General features: G+C 44.8%; 1 protein-coding gene across 1 annotated transcript in view; it reads right to left on the bottom strand.

Moving 5' to 3' along the window:
• Nucleotides 1-19: 19 nt before the first annotated feature.
• LOC139329552 (semaphorin-3D) overlaps nt 20-21,143 on the bottom strand; it is a 75,663-nt gene continuing 54,539 nt past the window's right edge. Inside the window, exons 3-18 of the mRNA XM_070959939.1 lie at nt 17,954-18,108; nt 17,735-17,797; nt 16,817-16,936; nt 16,349-16,439; nt 15,271-15,399; nt 15,003-15,145; nt 14,659-14,773; nt 14,367-14,436; nt 13,671-13,815; nt 11,347-11,569; nt 7,329-7,417; nt 5,620-5,661; nt 5,209-5,366; nt 3,460-3,524; nt 2,185-2,342; nt 20-1,794 (exon numbers count right to left, since the gene is read on the bottom strand). Coding sequence (XP_070816040.1) covers nt 1,273-1,794; nt 2,185-2,342; nt 3,460-3,524; nt 5,209-5,366; nt 5,620-5,661; nt 7,329-7,417; nt 11,347-11,569; nt 13,671-13,815; nt 14,367-14,436; nt 14,659-14,773; nt 15,003-15,145; nt 15,271-15,399; nt 16,349-16,439; nt 16,817-16,936; nt 17,735-17,797; nt 17,954-18,108 — 2,288 coding nt within the window. The 3' untranslated portion in view covers nt 20-1,272. The remainder of the gene's footprint in view (nt 1,795-2,184; nt 2,343-3,459; nt 3,525-5,208; nt 5,367-5,619; nt 5,662-7,328; nt 7,418-11,346; nt 11,570-13,670; nt 13,816-14,366; nt 14,437-14,658; nt 14,774-15,002; nt 15,146-15,270; nt 15,400-16,348; nt 16,440-16,816; nt 16,937-17,734; nt 17,798-17,953; nt 18,109-21,143) is intronic.

The following is a 21,143-nucleotide window of genomic DNA, read 5'->3' as shown; positions in this document are numbered from 1 at the left end:
TTATATTGGACAAAAACACTTAAAACCTTACATGACTTTTATTGTTTATCATTCCGTGGCTTATTCACATACAGTAAATCACAATTTCATCACTCAGTTGTTGATCTCAAAGCTTCTTTGAGTTGTGAAGTTTAAAAAAAGTTTTCATTTTGCTTATGGCAAATACACAAGTTCATACAAACACTCAGAAAACGTACTAAATTCTAGCTTGAAAAGAAAGAAAACTATCAAAAATAGAGTTCTTTAATATACATCGATGGGAATAATAATTATTAGTTACATGGCAGAATTAATAAGCTATACATAATGTATTGTCACGTCACGTGTGCGCTTCCACTGAGGCCTGTATTCAATCATCAGGTGATCAGCTTTACATCTCAGGACAAACATAAATACATGTAGAAAACAGACGTCTTTGTTAAGCAGTTAAATGTGAAGCTGGAAATCCGGCAAACACTTTTCAGTTGAGTCTTCTGTCATTCATTTATATGGTGTTTATAGCATATATATATTTCTGTCTGTGTGAGAGATCCTGATACGTTTTGCCCAGTTTGTTCGTCCATAATGAAGAATTTGCAGCTTAGCAACAAATTTCATGTCAGCTGTTGGTGCCAGTTTGTATAGAAGGTCTATAGGCAAACTTTGGATAGAAAAAGGGATGTACTCAGAAAAAGATGGTCGAAGCGTAGATATGTGTAAATTCAGAAATCTAAATAAAAGCAAATAGTCTGATGAGACTCTACTTTAAGCCATCAGACTCTCTAACACTGCAGGTAGAAACTTTAAACTCAGATCAGTTCAGTTTAACAGTTTTTGGCATTGATAAGCTCAGGTAGCTAATTCAGATACTTTAAGAAACGTAACAAATGGTAGCTTTTATTTGATCGTTCGTAAGAAAACCAGATTAGGATCAGTCTGAACTGTGTGTGCTGGTTTCTGCTCAGGCAGATAAACAGTTAATTGTCTTGTGTTACACACTCTGTAAATTTAGCTGAAGCTATGTCCCAAACAATAACGAATATACTGCTAATAATATATATTTTTGTACATATTAACTTTTGTGGTGTCTAAATGTCAAAATATTCAGCATGAGGATACACAAATATCTTCTTTTCTTATTTTTCTGTCAGTCTTTTAATGGCAAACGTAGTTGGTGTCACTACCAGCTGGCATCATTTGTTTAAAAAGCAAACATTCTTGATGAAACCTTTGCTTGTCCTCTGCATGTCCAGGATCTGTTGTCCATTGGCAGTCTCTGTGTCCTCCAGGGGACTAGAGGGGAATCTGAGGAGGGTTGTTCCTCCTCACCCGGGCTTTCCTGCTCTCCTGTTTCAGCTTCAGAGTGCGAAGCTTCTGCTGCCGGCGTTTCTCGCGGTACCACAGCTGCTCGCAGTAATCGTCCACGCTCAGGCTGTTGGAACCCACCATGTGCAGGTCTTTGTAGCTCCTCAGAGGAAGCTGCTGAGGATGCTGGGACAGCCACGAGTTCCTGTGTCCCGGCAGCGGAGGAGGCGGGTGATGGGGCGCCGAGTGGCCGAGGAACCCGGCGACCCCGGCCGGGCTGATCTTCCCAAGGACCACGGGGCCCGGGTGGTTCGGGCTGTGGTTGTGCTGGTAGCGGGTCGGGTGGAGGCTGTCGTTGGGAATAACGTGGACGCTGTATCGGGCCAGGACCTGGCTGTAGGAGTGCTCGCGGCTGGCGCAGGTGTAGAGGCCTGCGTCAGCCAGCTCCAGGCGTTGAACCAACAACCCCCGCTTCATGTGGAAGGAGCGCTTGTCATCAGCCTGAGAGAGCTAAGAGAGGAAGACGACAGACAGACAGACGAGAGGAAGACATTCAAGCCGACAGGATAACCTTTTTGCTCCTGATCAGTCTGATAATATTGATCATTTATACAGTATTCAGTGTTTTGTATTTTCCTTCATATTACAGCTGCACAGTAAACCGAGGCTACCCTAACCCTGACCCTACTGTCCAAACTCTCTGTCAGGCTTAAAATGAGCTTTTTCACAGCCTCAGAACATGTTTTTAAGTGACAGCAGCATCGTCCTCTCTTTGATATGAAGCAGCTCACTGTCTTCCAGTGTGTGAGAGACATCTTTAAAGGACACCCCAAATCTGAGTCAAACTTGACAGCAGAATCAGCTGTTTTTAGCTGATGAGAGACTCAAGCTGCAGCTCACCTCCCTGCTGTCATGAGTCTGGCTGACAGTTTGCAGCTGGCTCTCTGTGCGCTGCACCGTCCACCTGAGCTCGGCCTGCGGCGACCGAGGGACGCACTCCAGGAAGGTGGAGTTTCCCTCCACACCGTACACCAGCTTCACCTCCACAGAGCCCGAATCTGAAGCAGTGACAGAAACATTCAGGCAGAGAAACAAAAGAAAGGACACAGAGCAAGTCCAGAACACGAAACACAGCCACATGTATCCTGATACAAACATTTATCTTTTCTTTAATTCTAATAATCGTTTCTGCTTGTGAAGCAGAGAAAACTGCAGTTACACAGTATGACCACTAGAGCGCACCCTGCTCCTGCCTGCAGTACAGAGTGGTGACAGAAGGTATTTTTCTGTGTATTCTTGCTCAGTTGTGTATATTTTTGTATTATTGTAGCTCAGCAACAGGACATGAATATTTCTGCTAGAGTAAAGCATGAACAACTGGAAAAAGTGACGCCGACTCCTGCAAACGGACTGATAGCACCACAAATTTAAAGGATGACTCAGTTAAAATGAGAGCAGAGAAGACGTTCACTGTGTCCCAGGTCTGTCCACTGCATACACACTGAATACAGTGTACTGCACACACTGGACAAACTGTCTTACTTCGCTGTTTCTGCCATCAAATCAACATTTAAAAGTTTAAAATACACACCAGAATGTTGAAAGTTTAACTACCATCCATCCACAAATTGATTCATTTTTTCCAGTTGTGAGCAGCTCTTCCATTTCCTTCCTCCTTTGCATTGCATTGTGGGAAATTAGCATAATTTAAAAAAAATCTGAATATTGACAGTTTTCAGTGTCTAAAATTGTGAGATTTCTAGTAACATGACATACTCAAAACCTGCAAACAGACTCAATACTTCAGATTCAAGCATTTTTCTTTCCAAAGATGATCCTGACTTGAAGCTGAGTCTCCTAAAAGACGCGTCCTTGCCCCATCCTCTCTTACGGACATTAAACTGTTTAATCATCTATGAGTGAGTTCATGAAATCAGTTTGTGTCTTGAAGCGTTCGGTCTCCTCTGGAGCCAAACAGCCGTCAGACTGCGACGCTTCACATTCCTCCCTGCGATGGTGCTTCAGAAAGCGTAATCAATCACACTGTGTGTATGTGAGTGGAAATCCTCTGTTTCTGAGGACATGCTGGCCAGGCTGGTGGTCCATTATGTAACTGACAGCAGGAAAATATTAAAAACAGACAGTTTATTCATATCAGACGCCGGACATCCTTACTGTCCTCTGTGATTGGGCACTGACTCCAGGGGTCTCCATACTTTACATCCTGTCTCCGCGCCCGCCTGAGACACACACACACACACACACACACACACACACACACACACACACACACACACACACACATTTATCTACTTCTTCAGATCACCTTTGTTCTAATTTAAAGCCTTAACACCTTATTACACTCATCAGTTCAACAGCAGCAGAAAATGCAGTTTCCTTTACATAAAGTTGTGTAACGGCGTGAAATCCTCCTCTTCCTCGCTGTTGTTCTGGGCTCCTGTGCCTCCTCAGGGCTGAAAATATGAAGCTACTGAGTTACTATGGATGAGGAAAATGGAGCGGGAGCAGGCTATGAAAATACAGACTGTTGTTTCAGCCATTGTAAAGAGTGCTGTCATGTCTCCTTCTCCATCGAGCTCGACCTCGCTCTGTCGTTCTCTGACCCTGTTTCCCTCCTTTCTTCACCTCCTTCAGACGGTAACACGTGATGTTCTCTCTGCACATTCATCATCCTCTCCTTCATCATCTTTCCTTCCCTCGTCAGGTCTCTCATTTTCTCTCCATTAGTCTTCACATTTCTCTCTGACTGTCACTGAAAGGGCGTTAACTCATTTTTCCTCTTCGTTCCTCTCTCTCACCCTTCAGAACACGTCAAGTTCACGTCTCTCTCTCTCTCCCACTTCTTCCTTTTGCTCTCCTCTCTCTCCAAATGTTTGGGGAAATACTCAAATTCTACTCATTCACAGGACCCTTAATGCAGCGAAGACGATGATCCTGCTGACTCCTGAAACATGCTGGAGCTGCAGCGTCGCACTGACACTCTGGGATTTTTTAGAATAATTGAGAAAAATGTCACAGCAGCTGGTTAATATCTTTAAGGAAGTCATTTTTAAGTTGCCCCTGTTCATTGTAAACTCTTTCTCGTTAATGATGAGGCCATGTTGTGCAGAGTCAAGAGAAGCTCCAGCAGAGCGTGTTCACATAAGATCCGTCGACAGCAGCTTAAAAAGCAACGTTGACATCTGGTCAGACCTTTAGAAACCTGCCAAATTACTCATAAACATGAAAAAACTGTGTGTTTGTTTTATTTTAATATAATTCTTTCATGCAACCTGCATCTGCATGTGAGATGTGAGACATGCGAGTGTTCAGATCAGGTTAGCACTGAATCGTTGTTTGAATAGAAGTATGGTTTGGAGTCAGTGTGCAGCTGCTGCCTTGTGGCTTCATGTGATATGAAGCTAATTATGCAGCTTCTTCAGTAAAACAAATGAAATGTAAATCAGGTTTTATCATCACATTCAGTCACACGCAGCGTGGTGAAACGTGACCTCTGCATTTGATCCATCCCTGAGGAGCAGCGGGTGGCCACTGTGCAGCAGCGCTGACAGGAGAATTAAAATAACATGCGTGTTTTTGATGGTGGGGGGAAGCAGAGCCCCCACAGGACGGCCCCACAGGAGCCTGGAATCAAACCCAGGACCCTCCAGCTGTGAGGTGACGGTGCTAACTGCAGCTGCAGCCATGCTAACTGCGCTGTGAAGCTGTGCCTTCATCAGCATCTCAGTTTAGCATGTTAGCATGCTAATATTTGCTAATGAGTACAAAGCAGCGCTGAGGCTCATGGGAGTGTCGTTAGTCCTGCTGGTATTTGGTCACAGACTGAGGTTTTAGGGAAGGTTTTAGCCTGATGATCCAGCAGACACATTAAACTGCATGTGAAGGTGAGAATCTGGTCTTAACCTCTTGCTGGTGGCGAAGAATCTGGAGCACGTCTGTCCGTCCCAGGAGCAGTAGGGGTCTCTGGCCAGGCAGCACTCGGCGCAGTCGCTCCCGTATAGCTCACACCTCTGGAGGCCCAGCTGGGCCACACCCAGCTCACTGGACACATACAGCTGTTGCTGTGGAGGAGGCGAGGAAGAGGAGAGCGAGAGAGAAAGAGTCTCGTTACAGTTTATAGGTTCATCAGACCTCCTAACACTGATCCAGAAAGGGAGAGGAGGATGAAAAGGACAGCAGAGAGTCCAGAGTGTTTCAGTTCATTCATCCACCAGCAGCTCAACCGAAAACCACAGTTACTGTCACGTTCTTCGTCACAAATACACAGACAGACAGGTGAAAGTCGGAAGACAGCAGGCTGACAGGTGGACCTACTCTCTTGGTTGACAGCTCCATGCTCAGGATGGGAGACGGACTCTGCAGGATTAAAGGGAAAATGGATGAATTTAGAAATGTGCTGCATTACTCAAAAACACACATTCAGAATGAAACATATGATGACATTTATGTATAGAGTACATAGATGTTCAGGATGACCAGGATCATAGATGTGATGAAGAACCTGAAACTGCAGAATTCAGAGAAACGCCTTTGGGTGAGTGAGTGTGGGAGACAGACGTGGACATTAAGTTCAGTTTTCTAGTAATAAATAAATAACCGCATGAATGAGCATGTTTCATTAAAGTGTACAAAGGAGTTTCTGTGAAAGTTGTTTTTGTACTGCGATAATAAATAAAACACAAATCTAAGCTAACTGAAAACCTGGAATAACGTTGGGAAGTTCATGAGACACAAACACAAAAACTGTCTTTGCTCTGAAAGAAACTGATCTTTCTGCGTTAACGAGGTCGAGGACGTTAAACGCTGCCGCCGGCTTTGAGGTCACAGCAGCTACTCTTTCTTCTCTCAGAGGACTGAATTACCCCACAGCTCCATTTTTCTCGCTCACTGACTCGCTTCAGCGTTTCACAGAGGGAGTGAATGACCCCTGACCACTCTGAGCGGAGGGGTCGGGCTGAGGGAGGAGAGGAGGTATCAGGCTACGGCCGGCAAGCTGAGTGCCTCCCTCCCGCTGAAAGCCGGTCAGGGTGCAGAGAGCCTCCGCTGGCTCCGACCCAGCATTCAAAGCGTCCGCCGCGGCTCGTCGTGAGGCCGCTCCGGCCTGCCAGCTGTTCACCCCCGGCCCCGCTCTGTGCGAGGCTGGGGGAAATGGCTTAGTTCCTGTTTTAATCTCAGTCACAGAAAACAGACAATGAGCATCTGGCATCCTGTTTGTTTGTGGCTGTTTTCGTCTTCCTTCCCTTCACCTGAACTGTTTTATTTCCTCCTCTCTCCTCTCTCCATTCATCTCCTCCACATGTTCTCCAGATTGTGGACGATGAAGAACATCTATCTACATCGACTGTATTTCTGTAGTTCGGCCTTTTCTCTGCCCTCCTCGCTCCCCTCGCTCCTCTCTCCTCTTCCATATTAGCTTGTTTGCACAGAGGACCTTGGGAAATATGCGCCCTGCTATCTGTTTTTCAGTTTAGCAGAGTTATTCCAGACAAATATGTTCCACTGGAAAGGACATGCCAGGCCTCACGCTGCACATCACAGGGTGCAGACACCACAACGACCTCTGTGACTTTAGCCATAAAAGTCCAGCGTGGCTAAGATAAGATAAGATAAGATAAGATAAGATAAGATAAGATAAGATAAGATAAGATATAACTTCATTGATCCCACGCTGGGTAAGTTATGTTGCTACAGACAGCAGGAAGAGCATAATCAAGAATAAAGAACGAGGCGTAGAAGATGAAAATCAATACGATATTTTAAATAATCAGCGATATAAATGTACATTTATATTAAGAATATCTGTGAGGTTTTGTGGGATAAAAGGAAAAACCTTCGTGACTGAAAGAGTTTCAGGTAAAGCAGGTGTTGACTGACAGGTTGGTAATAACACTGAAGATGTCGCCTCGTTAAGTTAAAGGGGAAACACAGACAAGTCCCGATAAGCCTGAAGCACATGACCGAGTCTCCTGTCCGACACTGATGTGAGTATATTCAAAAAAACTTTATCGACAGCTGTTTGTCACCTGGAAGACAGTCAGCTCCTCCAGAATGATCTCCTCCGTGTCCCAGTTGTCTTTGATGACTGACACGGCCTTCACCACCTTCCCATCATCTGGAAAAAAACACATATACTGCAGTACACGCTGACACAGTAGTTATACTGCATTCAGTGAGAATTACAAAAGCACACAGAAGATAATGTTGATTCTTTCACGTTTGGGCTTCTGAACTCTGATCATTCTTTATGCTTTGACTCTGGAAACGCTGATCCTCCTCTGACAAACAGGCCTCGTGTCGTGCAGTTAGAGTTCTCCTGTAGCTCATCAGCTGAAGCTGGAGAAGGAGTTTGCATTGGTTGTTTTTAAATACTTTGTTTTATTGCATTATTGGAAGCAACAGCGTGACAGTACGAACACAACATGACAGAGCAAACAGCTGTAACGCAGATGCTTCCAATGGTGAAAGTATTTTCTCTTTTCTCTTCCATTGATCCGCTCTGTGCACTTCCTCTGGAGGGTCGGCTTCACGTCCTGATGAAGCTGTTTTTGTTGCTTCGACGTACTTCGTGCCAGCTACCTGTCTCCCCTTTGCAGAGAATCCGGTTGTTTGGAGCGGCATCATTTTTCTGTTTATTGTGTTTCAACAGCGTGATTAGAAACAAGGACAGAACAACGACTTCCATCCAGTTTCCACTTCTACTGTTTCGATTACTGAATCAGAAAGTTATTTCAAACACTGCAAACACAGTTAACACGACTTCAAAGGGATTTCAAGGTGTTCTTCTCCAAGTCACGAAATGTTCTGCAACTGTTGCCACGGTAACGGAGAACATGTTCTACGGCAGTAACCTTAGAGACGGAGGAATCCTGAAACCAGACGCACGCAATGTCAGAAATGTCCGGGAGGATTTATGGGATTTTATCTACGACAACCACGACACACACCAGCTGTGCGACACACTGTGTGTCAGCACTGCACACACACACACACACACACACACACACATAATGTCAGGATGCTCCCAGGGAACCTCACAGACCTCATAAACCTTGAAGAACCCGCTGTGGGAAATGTCCTGTGTGTGTGTGTGTGTGTGTGTGTGTGTGTGTGTGTGTGTGTGTGTGTGTGTGTGTGTGTGTGTGTGCGAGTGTCTCACAGACAGTCTGTCAAACAAGCCTTCCCTACATGGAGCGATGGTGATGATATCTAATGATAGATGTCCGCGGCCATCAGAGACCTCGGTAACGTTTCACTTCAGTGGAGATAAAATCTGCTCGCTTTGTGTTTGTGCTCCTCTGACAGCAGCCGGCATTTCCCCTCCTCCTCCTCCTCCTCCTCCTCAGTCTCAACCCAATAAGGCAAAAAGAAAGGTGAAGACACCACAAATCAGGGCTGAGCTCAGGCTTGAAAAGGCTCCTAAAAGAGCTGCTGATGATGAGGAGCTCATCATTAAAAATCCTCAAACAGACACGATCTGGTCTATAAAACACTCTGTGAGTCAGAGTCGCTCAGCGTTTGTTCTGCAGCCAGCGGCCGCTTCAGCTCCACAGCAGATGCACTTTAATTTACATTTTCCACAACCCAAACGCACACAGACACACATCCTTTATCCACTCGCCTCGCTGGACTGAACCGTCTATCTGCTGCTGCGTTCTTCTCTATGTGTACTACATTAATTACTGTGCTGTACTCACTGTGAGGACTTCATGTTCAGCTTTCGTTGGCAATACTTTGTTTTTTCCTGGCATGAGGGACCATCCAAAGAATTCATTAAGTCAGACACATTATTCTATTCCAGTCAAGTTAGATAAGATAAGATAAGATAAGATAAGATAAGATAAGATAAGATATAACTTTAATAATCCCACGTCGGGGACATTAAGATGTTCCAGCAGTAATAGTAAGAACAAAGAGGAGACGTAGAAAAAGAACAAAAATAATAAGTAAAATAATAAAAATAAAGACGGGTTGTTTAATGTTTTTTGTCGTTATCTGATTATTGTAATTAAAGTTTGTTTATTAACTGGCCTCCTGTCATTTGTCTCCAGGTAAAGGTGAGCGTCCTTGTTCTTCTGAGGCCACAGCGGTTAATGAGTGGATCAGACGGTCATAACGACCCTCCAGCTTCCTGAACTTTCCCTCTGCGGAGCTTCAGGCTGCAGCTGCTCCTGCGTGACGGCCATTAGGTTTTCGTATCTGTGCTCTGATTGGCAGATCAGCTTTGACCTTCAGGTTAATATTTAGTGCGTCCTGTTAGTGGAGGTCGTCCAGACACTAAAGAGAGGAACAGACTTTCATTTTCTATCGAACACTTTCACAAAGTTTAGTTTAAAGTGTGATGATAGAAAAACAGCTGGTGTCTGTAAAGTTTCTACATATCAGACGCCTGGGTGCTATCAAGTGCTGAGACAAAGGCAAAGGAGTCCACAGATCTCAGGTCCACAGATAGACAGAGGACTTCAGAGGCCTGCTGGTGGATCAAGGCTGCAGCAGATCTCTAACGCAGGCAGCTGTGTGACCATGCAGGACTCGGTAAGTGACCACCCGAGCCCTGAACTGGATTCTGAGTTTGATGAGGAGCCAGGGAAGAGAAATGAGGATCAGCCTCACACTAGACCTCTTAGAGGACATACAGTCCAGGGATGATCTGCTGCAACAGGCCTGAAGGGAAGACGGCACTGAAAGCTTGAAGAACCATGTCCGTCTCCACTGGAGACACGACTGAGTTGAGCAACGCTGTTTCTCAGCCTCACCTCAGAAAGAAGACTGCCAGTGCAGACAGAGAAAACAGACGATTTTAGGCTTAAACGGATGAGTGTCGTCTGCGTAAGCTTTTGTCATGAGCCTGAAATAAAACTGAATTACAGCGCGTGACCTCAGAGCAGCCTGTAGACTTTACAAAGGCATAACTTATTTTTCGGGTAAACCACCTCGACGTGAGCGCGTGGCGGAGCAGCGCGATGTCCATGATGGACGTTATCTGTCCTCGCTAACAGCAACGCTGAAAGCTTAGCAGACGGGAAGACGAGTCAGAAGATTCGTCCTGGTCGTGTAACGTGAAAATCAGAGCACTTGAAAGAGCAGAAGGAGCATTTATCAGGCAGGTAAACGAGCAGCTGATGGGGAGATGAGAGATGGAGGAGAGGAATCCACTTAGAGGAGACGAATGGAGCCGCCGAGCACCTCTGGCCTCTCGACCTGTCACCAGCAGTTAAATAACCTCCGCCATTCATCACACACACACGCACGCACACACACACTTACACAGACCAGACACACTCAGGAACCCGTTCACCCTGCCAGTGCGTCGCTTCAGGATAAAACGGAAAATGTCTCCATTTCCAGCTTCAGAGGCGCTTTAAGAAGATAATGAACGCAGGATGTTTACACACAACAGATGAACACATGAACCACACTCGGTCTGCCTGGGTGACGCTTTAACGATGTGGTTTGGTTAAAATGTGAAGCTGAGGAAAGACGCTTCGGCTCATTTTTTCCTTCCTGTTGGTTTTTGGACTCTCATGTATGAACGAGGTTACAGAACATCCAACTTTCAGGAAAAAACAACAACCAGACGTTTGAAAACCCAGACCGGTTCTGAAGGTGCTTCCTGAATCCTTAAAGACTCTTCTAAGCATCTGGACAAAAATATTCTGTTTCTGGCTGTCATTTCTGGCTTTCTGAGCGTGTTTTTTTTGTTTCATAATGTAAAACAACACAAAGAAACATCAATACAGACAAATATGAGTAACATGAATCCATTATGTTTGGTTCATGTTGTGCAGGCTGAAATATTTCTTCATTCAGACGGTTAAAAGAGTCTGAGGACTCTGGAAAAACCTTCAGGACAGCAGTAAGTTTTGATGCTAACGAGACAACTGACATTTCAACCATTAATATTTCAAACATTTTAACTTTTTCTTTTTACAGTGTGCTTCAACTTTCAACTTTCACCATAAACAATAACAAAAAAAGTCCTCAGACATTTGATCGTTTTCTTCTCCTTTAACGTCTTCCTCTTACTCTGTCAACTCTCCTCACCTGTGCCCAGGTGTAAGACATCGTAAGGTCCGTCCTCAGCGTCCACCCGGTCCACTACGACCCTCTTTAACATGTAGGCTGCGTTGACTTTGGTCAAGACGGGTCTGCCGCCCAGAGGCAGGACGGGCTCCCACATCAGCTGGTGCTGCCGCATGAAGCTCACCACCTCGTCTGGGAAGTCCTTGGTGGACTTGTGGAGGGCGTCGTAGGTCTCGCTGGGACACTGAGGGACAATTCAGAGAAACATTTTGAGCAAAAAGGGTTGAATGTCAAACGGAGGCATAAAATATGCCGTTAAAGGAGGGTTTTTTTGGGGTTCATCTAAGAACATCAACATAAAGCAGATACCAAATACTTTGGACCCTCTATAAAGACTTTAATGACTATGTCATCACTTCCTCATTAAACTGGTCCACAGTCAGGACCATCAAGTCAAAGTCTGCTGCTTTTGGCTTTCGTGCTGCACACACTTGTTTATTTTCTTGTGAATTGCTTTTAATTCTGCTCTCGACGTCATTAGACATGAAGGCGCGATCCTCAAAGCTTTAAATAAAGATTGAATAAACGCACTCAAAGACGCTGCCACCGAGCACTCTGTGCTTCTTCTGACCTTTCTTCACTCTTTTTTCACTGGATGTGTGATTACGAAAGTTAAACAACAGCAAAAAAGTTAGCTCATCATTTCAAAAGTCATGAATCTCCAGCTTGCAGATAAGAAATCAATCCCTCTGTTACTTCAGCTGTTTTTCTTAATACCAACTGTCTCTAATCTCTTAGAAGAGTTCACTGTGTTCTCGGCCGTTTTGGGAATCCAGGCAATGATTCTCAGCTGAAAAAGGCCTCCGATCATCTTCATCACAACCCACTCTTCAGACTTTAGAGCGTATCAGTCCTCTAGAAGGTGATATCAACCCAAGCCTGACAGTATTTAGAATTACTTAGCATTTAGCTGCGACCAGCGCTGCTCTCATTTCGATCAACACTGTAAAATAATGTGTTTCAGCGTTGAGCACGTTAATGATTCTGGTGTCTGTTAATGCATCTTAACAGGTGACATCAGACTCATCTAAACTCCATCTGTTCATCAATAAAACACTGATTGTCACTGACTTGTCATCATTCCGTCTGTCAGACACAGAAGCTTCAGACGCTCTATTTGATGACGACAGCAGAACATTTCACATCTCCAGAAATATTAAAAGATGAGAAATTAAAAAAGAAGAAGCAGGAGGTGAACAGATGGCAGACGGGGGAGGAAAGGAAGGTCAAGTCAGGGAGGAGCGGGAGGCTGTGATGAAGAAATGATTTTCAGATGCTGATCTGTAGAGAAAGGCTCATATTTCCCATGAAGAAAAGAAAGAAAGCAGAAAAAGATGGAGGATGAAAAATGTAGAGCAGGAGAGACACTGAAGATGTGCTGAAGAGATGAAGATTGTGGAAGCCATTACCTTCAGTGTGTGTGTGTGTGTGTGTGTGTGTGTGTGTGTGCGTGTGCAGTGTCAGCGAACACACACACACACACTGCACAGAGCGACCGATTCCCAGCAGGGAGGAAGAAACAACACCTGACGCCCTCGAGCGCTCCGACCTGCAGCTTCCTGACAGGCTGAGCTTCCCCAGAGGAGCTCACTGCTGAGCTCTTAAACCAGCAGCGTTTCACCCGCTCACACCTTCACGGGTCGAGCTTTCACTCGATGTGTGTCACAGGAAATTCTTCCTTACTCACATAAACATAAATATCGTCCTGTCATCGCCGTATTTACGAAGAATTATGGAGCGTGAACTTTAACGAGAGAGTGACCGACGCCTTCGCCTCGTCTTAAAGGGACAGCTCACCCAGATTTTCAGATACCTAAATTTCTGCACAGTGCAACAATGGAAGTGAATGGAAATTCAATAAAAACGCATCTGAAACACACAACAAATCAGCGTCTTTGCTGCTCTGAATAATTCAGGCTGTTTCTTTGGTGGAAAGAGCTTCTTCAAAGGCACTGGAGGCACTTTCTTGAAGAGTTTTGGGATTAAAGGGTTAAAAACCTCAAAACCTGGACACAAAACTAACTGCATGACTAAATACAACCACAGTTAATGAAAAAAATGTGTTATTTGGTTGAACTGAAACTGAAACCTTTGATCATTGCAGCAGTGCAAACTGCTCAACACTCATTCAGTCATAAAGATGACAGAACTGTAAATCTACTAATAATAGTAAAAAATAGTGCAAATGTGGAAAAAACAGAACAGAAAACATTTGGTGGGAGAGAGTCTTCCCTCTTATCTCGCACAGGTGAGCATCTTCAACCCTCTGGTGTGTTTGTACTCACAGTTCCGGGTCTCGGGTATGGGATGCGGCCCTTGTACTCCACCCAGCGATAGTCTGGACCCTCCTTGTGGGCAAACGGCCCGTTGAAAGCTGCACGGATAGACGCCATGGAGTACACGCACACCGCTGAGCCACGAAACACAGAGCTGCAGGAGGAAGAGGAGTTGTTGATGTTGGAGGGTTGATGGAGAGACGGGTGGTGCAAGGGAAGAGAGGGGAGAAAAGAGGTGGGAGTGCTTTATAACACGAAGGTTACAATAACACAACCAGCTGGGCCTCTTCACCTTTGACCCTGACACCCACCCACACCTGACCTCTGACCCTGCACCCTGCCGGGCGTGCACGTGTCGGCTCTGAGTGTGCACGTAAAGGAGGAGGAGGTCCCCCCAGTTTGTCTAAACACGTTTCCTTCGACTGGAAAAGCAAAACTTACACACCGGCTTTCAGGAAAGTTCAGGTTTTTCTCATTTTTTAGGCTAAAATTTGACAAACACACAAAAACATCAATAAATAAATACAGTAAATAAACTTTGGCTTGTTCTTGAAGTCGGCCATGTTTAGTCTTTATCAATGGGGGAAACATCCACTCTGGCTTTTAAAACGTGACTTTAATGCTCATTTCTGTGGATAATGAACACTCGATCGAGCTGTTTTTGACCCGATTACACTACTGCTGCGATACTGAAGGTGTGCTCACCTGGAGGTGCTGAAGATGCCGTAGATGGTTGGGTTTTGAGGGTCTTTGGTCTCCAGAACAAAGATGTCCTCTAGAAAAACACAGAAACACTGTTAAAATCCAACATTAGGATTCAAGTTTCTTAGAAGATGTTTCATGACGTGTTCCTCAGACTGAGCCGTGAGCTCTGGTCAACATCTGTCAGCTGTCGTTTTCAAGCAGTTTTTCATTTCAGGAGGAGTGAGATGAGGACAGGGAGGAGACAAAGAAAGCAGGGGACAGTTCCTCTGGTCAAACGAGGAGTGACAGTTACCCAGCTCGTCGAACTGTGTGTCCACTCCGGACGGACCGGGGACGGAACAGACCAGCCTGGCTTTGAGGAAGGTGGTCCAACGGTTGATCAGACTCCTCTTCCCTCCGATGTCATTCTGGACAGATGGAGATAAACAGTTTTCGGGGGGTTGGACTATTGATCGGACATTTGAAGACATCACTCGTCTTGTGATGGCATTTCCAGACATTTTCCAGACCAAACTGATCAAAAACGACCAGCGCTGACAGTAATGCATTTCCTGCATTCAGAGGACGTCACCCTGAGGTCTGTCCTGCGTGACGCTGTCCTTGAAGCACCTTCTCCACCTGACTCTGCGTCCCTACCTTGCAGACTCGGGCCACTCGGCTGTACACCCTCCTGTCCCACTGTCCCGCCTCCACCGCCCTCTCCTTGAAGAAGAAGTAGACCTTGTCGTCGTCGGGACTGTGAGTGTCCGGGATGGAGAAGGAGCCCACAAACTCCGGCTCTGAGAGGGAGGCGGGAGAGCGTTAGCAGTGTGTGTGTGTGTGTGCGTGTGTGTGCGTGTGTGTGCGTGCGTGCGTGTGTGTGTGTTTGTGAGGTCTGACACATGGTGGAGCTGCAGCTTCTCACCGTTGAGCCAGTTGTGGTCGTAGGCTTCAGTCCGGATGTAATGTTGACTGCTGCCCTGAACGGACGTACGGAAGATCGCAGCGTTGGCCCCCATGAAGTCCACTGAGGTACCAGCATAAAGCTCACCGTCTACAGAGGGACAAAGACAGAGAGACAGACAGACAGAGAGAGAGAGAGAGAGAGAGAGAGAGAGAGAGAGAGAGAGAGAGAGAGACAGACAGACAGACAGACAGACAGACAGACAGACAGACAGACAGACAGAAAGAATAAAGACAGAAACAGATGACAGAAAGAATAAAGACAGACACACAGACAGATGGAGAGATTAAAGACAGACAGACAGACACAAAGAAAGAAAGAAAGAAAGAAAGAAAGAAAGAAAGAAAGAAAGAAAGAAAGAAAGAAAGAAAGAAAGAAAGAAAGGGTTAAAAATGTTCGTTTCATTTGTGTCCTATCAGCATTTCGACAATGATTATTAAAGTACCTGATGTAGTTCAGAGTACCACATACTGTGATCTGAACAGTACTCAGTAGTACAGTGTAGTATATGTACAGTGAAGTGAGCTTTATTTTAATTCAAAATGCGATCTTTTACTGACCTTAATGAGTGGCTTTAGTGCCTGAACCACAGCTTCGTAACAACAGAAGAATTCAAATCAAAATGTAAAGAAATGTAAAGTTTTGATGTATCTGTGGTTTGCAGAAACGTAAAGTCAACATTTATTCGGGTGTCTGGTTGAGCCTTAAATACTCAGTTTAACGACTGGAAGCTGACTTTGTGGGCGAGCTCTTTGTCTAAAAGACCCAAACGCAGTTGATGTGTTTTATGTCTGAAATGTCGCGTGGGGCCGCCGCTGACGTCAGCGCGAGGAATCAGCGAAGCGGACCACACACGCCTCAGCTGGACGGACGATCTGCAGCCAGGAATGAGACAGTGGCGGGATTGTGCGCTGCAGAGCGTTAGTGTCACCAGAATATGAAGACAGCTGTTCGCACATGACAGAAAGTGATGGAATACGTCCACTTGTGCACGTGGGTGGACACACGGTGCATTATGTGTGGACGGGATGAGACCTACCAGTCAGTCGAGCAGTGAAGGGCTCCCTGGGACTGAAGGGACATTTTCCTCTGCCCGACTCCACCGTGTGAGCCAGCGTGAAGGACGGATCCTGCAGCAGAGACAGAGGGACGGAGGGACAGACCACACACAAACACAAGGACCGATGAACAGCAGCACAAAGAGGAAACTGACAATGCTCCCACTTTTCCTGATGGATTTCTTCTTCTATGGTTGTTGACTGTCAGTGGACAATGGACGCTCACAAAGATGTTTGACTGATGTTTGAATGGAGTTTAGAACTGATGTTTCAGATGTCTGAATAAACTTCTGTGAGCAAATCTCATTAGAAATATCTGAATTTCACATTTTCTGACAAAAAAAGCACCAACAAACAACAAAAACAAGCACAGAAGTTTGAGCTGCTACAGTTCAGCATCTGCATACGGTGTCCGTAAAGGGACAATAAACATGTGGATTCCTGTTTACCTCTGAGTTGTGTCCTAAGTGCAGGTAAGTACACTGTGGATGGAAAGCTCCGGTGCCACAAGCATAAACGTGGGTCTTATTGAAAGGCTGAAGCAGCCGCACAAAGTTTGCACAGTCAGTCTGAAAATAAAATAAGACAATAAAAAATATGTCAACATATCATTTTATTGTTGTGTTGTTTTTTTTTACAGTATTTAATCATGAAAATAAAGTAATGCAGAGACAACGAGATGAGCCTTGAGGCCTGTCATCTCCAAGGGACAGATTGACTTTTGCCAGATATTTACTGTTAGATGAGAGGATGAAGCCACTAAGCCTGTTAGCTTAGCTTAGCACAAACACTTGAAACGGGTGGAAACTGCTAGCCTGGCTCTGTCCAATGGTGACATCATCTACCTCCACCTTTAATGATCACAGATTAACATGTTAGATCTCATTTGTTTAATCTGTACAAATATTCAAGGATAAAAACAAATGTGTAGCTTTACAGGGACACAACTATTTCCTGCCAGGAAGACACAGGAGACAGGAAGTTATTGGAAATAGTCTTATCACACAACCTTCAATAAAATCGTGAATTGTTGTTTTTAACTTTGTTTTTTTGAACAGATTAAACAAACAAGATACCAGAGGCTCATCAGTGATCTTTCAAGGTGTAGTTAGGTGGATTTTGGCTAGCTGCTTCCCTCTGTTTCCAGTCTTTCTGCTAAGCTAAGCTAAGCTAAGCTAACAGCTGCTGACTGCAGCGTCACAGTTAGGGTACAGGCATGTGAGGTATCAATCATCTCAGCTAACTCTCAGCAAGAAAGTGAGAAAGAGCATTTAGCAAAAAGACCTTTCCTTTAAACAAAGGGTAACATGTAAGGAAAGATGTCTGTCCCACGTTTTGCTTGTTTGATTTGGATTAAGGACTCTTACCTCCAGGCTTTTCCCTGCCAGCCTGCAGTGCTCCACATGTTCTCTGGCAGCAGGCCAGTGAATCTGAGCGAGACGAGAGATAAAACACACGGAAACAAATGTTCAGCACAGCTGTAACACTTTGACTTAAAGTGTCTTTATCGACAGTCGGACAGCTTGGATTTTCAGAGGGTTCAGCTGAGATGCAGCAAACAGAAGCCCCGCGTCTTCTCGTCTCACCGTTCGCGTGGGCAGATCCAAGCTGTCGGGCCTCAGCAGGTAGATGTGGTCTTTCCCTCCGACCAACAGCCACCCTTGATCCTCGTCCAACAGCAAGGCCTGGTATCCACCGCTGACCCCACCCTCCCAGAAGATGGCCGAGCCGTTGGTCAGGTCTGGAAGAGGAAATGTCACAGAGGACTTTCAGTGTCTTCAGGTAATCACGATCGTCTTTTACGCTCCGTCTCAAACAGACAGCGGTACAAACAAAGTACATTTACTCAACACTAGGGCTAAGTACAACTTTGATGTACTCGTCTGCTCTCTTGGCATTTTCTGCCCCTTTATACTTTTACTCGACTACATTGTCTAACTTCTATAGTTGCTAGATTTCTTTTTACACGCATATCATAAAAGTAGCTCCATTAAAAAACTACAACATCAAAGTACTGCTCAGACATTAACCGATCAATAATATTGATCCAGTGATATTTTCATTGATGCTTCTGAATGAAGGGATTCACACTGAATAAAGTATTTCTATGATGTGGTATTACTATTTTTACTGCTTTGCTTCTTTTATTTTTGAATAAATGGTTTGAATAATTCATCCCCCAACACACACACACACACACACACACACACACACACACACACACACACACACACACACACACACACACACACACACAGCAGTGTCTCTGGGGAGTCGGTGCTAAAGCAGCCAGAAAACGAGCTGAACAAGCAGAGCAAATTAACCCTGAAGCTGTGCCGCGCTGCTCGGCCGCCGCGCTGTTTATTCTGTAACGCTGTCAGTCTGTTCGCCCCGAGCTGTAAATGATAACCGCAGCTCGGACGGCAAATGGCTGGTTTTCATTATGAAACACATCTGGACTGAGAGGACGAACAGTCCTAAAATCAGAAGAATAATAACAGTAAAAAATGTATTTTATGGCCATCATGATATTTTATGTTTTCTTAGTGATTCTTTGTTTTTATTCATTTTTTAAATGACCAAATTCTCCTCACTCGAGTCCACTTTTATATTTCAGAGCTAAAACAATTCAATTGTAATGAATTAATAATTCGTGAAAAATAATGACAGACTATTTTGAATTAATAATTCATCACTTTCCAGGTCTTTTATTTTTAAACAAAAAATACCAAATGTTCGCTAATATTTGTGCTTTTCCGTGTTTTCTATATTTCCAGACTTGACAAATTTCTCTGTGAGATTTTTATTTCATATAAAACATATTTTTAAAAGCATGAGTTCATCTTTCTGTTGGTCTTCATTTACTTGCAGTAATTTCAGTGAATTTGGGTCAACTGAAGGAACTCCAGCTGTGAGTCTTAACTTAAGTAAAAGCAACTAATTAACCTTGAAATTCTCAAAGTTCCCGTGGCTGCGGCTGCCCTTGAAGGCAGCAGAGTTGACCTGCCTGCGCTGCAAATAATCACCTGAGTGAGTGAAGGAAATGAACCATGAAACTGTCATGACATCAGCGTGTGGACCCCACACTGTGCATCCCGAGCCGCTGTGCGTCCCGGTGGCTCAAAAGACGGCGTGGCCTTGAAGGCAGCACGGCACATTTGCTCCAGCTCACCACCAACAGAAAACATTTAAAAAGAAATCAATCAGATCAATCAGCACCCTGAACATCACAGCTCTGTCATCAGGGACGGCAGAGAGTCTGCTCGCTAAGCAGCCGAGGAAAATACACAAGAGCAACATGGGAAACATCAGCTGTGCAGTAGTCACGAGTATTTGTACTTCTTTAATCACACTTAGTCTTTAGGAGTTTCACACACCCCATTAAAACATAATAAATGAAGTCATGAAAGAAAGTCTAACCAGGAAAATCTCATCTGAGCACAAAAAGCACAACCTAACAGTTCACAGCTCATTTCTCACTGAGACGATCTACTCACACACACACACACACACACACACACACACACACACACACACTACAAAGTTTGGGTTAAGCCTGCAGCTCTTTCCTCTGAAATCAGATCACACATCGCCTCCACGTCTGTTTGTGGTGCAATTATAAGATTTTCACAGCTCATTTCTCATTGAGACAATCCCCTCTCAAACACACACACACACACACACACACACACACACACACACACACACACACACACACACACACACACACACACACGCTCTTGAAGGTTTCTGTGTTGCTGTACAAACAGCGCTTTGTGTGGAATTAGAGAGAAAAGGTCATAGTTTGATAATTTGCTTTGTTTTCAGCTTTGTAGTTTTGTCTGTAACCTGTAACCTTGTTGATAAAGTTTGAATTTGAACAGATGTCAGTCCTCTCACTGCTCAGGCTAAATATCTTCCTACTTGAACTGGTTTGTCTCTGAAGCGTTTAAATGATGGTTTTTGGAGGTCGATCCTGTGCCTTTACGTTCACAGTGTCGGTGTTCTCGGTTCTGGTCTGCTCAGGTAGACCTCATTCTGGGTGGGATCTGACTTTGGACTATGGGGTCTCTCTGGGTTCTGGTAGGTTCAGCCAATGAAGACACCTGAGTACACGTCTGTAGATAACAACAAATGTGCTTTTGCAAACTGGATCCAGGCTCCAGCTCAGATATCTGTAATGCATCAGTCTGCTGGAGACAATAAAAGTAAGCAGGATTTCATCGAGGACCTGCTGCTCTTGGCTCTGCTCGCTGGATCCTACAGATCCCATTCATCAAGCGAGCCAATGACAGGAAGTAGACCGCATGATGAAAGCAAACCTGGCAGGAGAGGTCTCACAGTGCTCTCTCTGAGGGGGAATTATGACATGAAGTATTGAGGAGGAGTGAAACCAAATGCTTTACATCACACACAACCATTGTGCGCTCACACTTGCAACTCTTTGGATGAACTTTCCATTAGTTTTCCTGATAACTTCTGCAGCCTCCCACATGTTTTATGTCAGCAGTCATCTAGAAAATAGATTAAAAATGTGTAAAAACACAAGATTTTCTCCCAGAATCAATTCAGAGTTTGGGGAGGAAGGTTTCTGAAGATAAAGACAAAATGAATGAAAGCTTGAGTTCAGTCTGAACGCGTTCAGCCTCGAGATGATCTGACTGGTCCAAACTTCACGGTGCAGCTAAACGGTTAAATGCTGATTTTCCTCTCAGTCCAGGCCTGAGCTGATTGCTTCTGATTGGTCTGTGGCGATCTGGATTTCTGCTGATTGGT

This window comes from Chaetodon trifascialis, chromosome 3 (genome assembly GCF_039877785.1).
Source record: "Chaetodon trifascialis isolate fChaTrf1 chromosome 3, fChaTrf1.hap1, whole genome shotgun sequence".
NCBI classification, from domain to species: domain Eukaryota; kingdom Metazoa; phylum Chordata; class Actinopteri; order Chaetodontiformes; family Chaetodontidae; genus Chaetodon; species Chaetodon trifascialis.
Note: the sequence above shows the minus strand (reverse complement) of the source record. Positions and strands in the feature narration are given on the sequence as shown.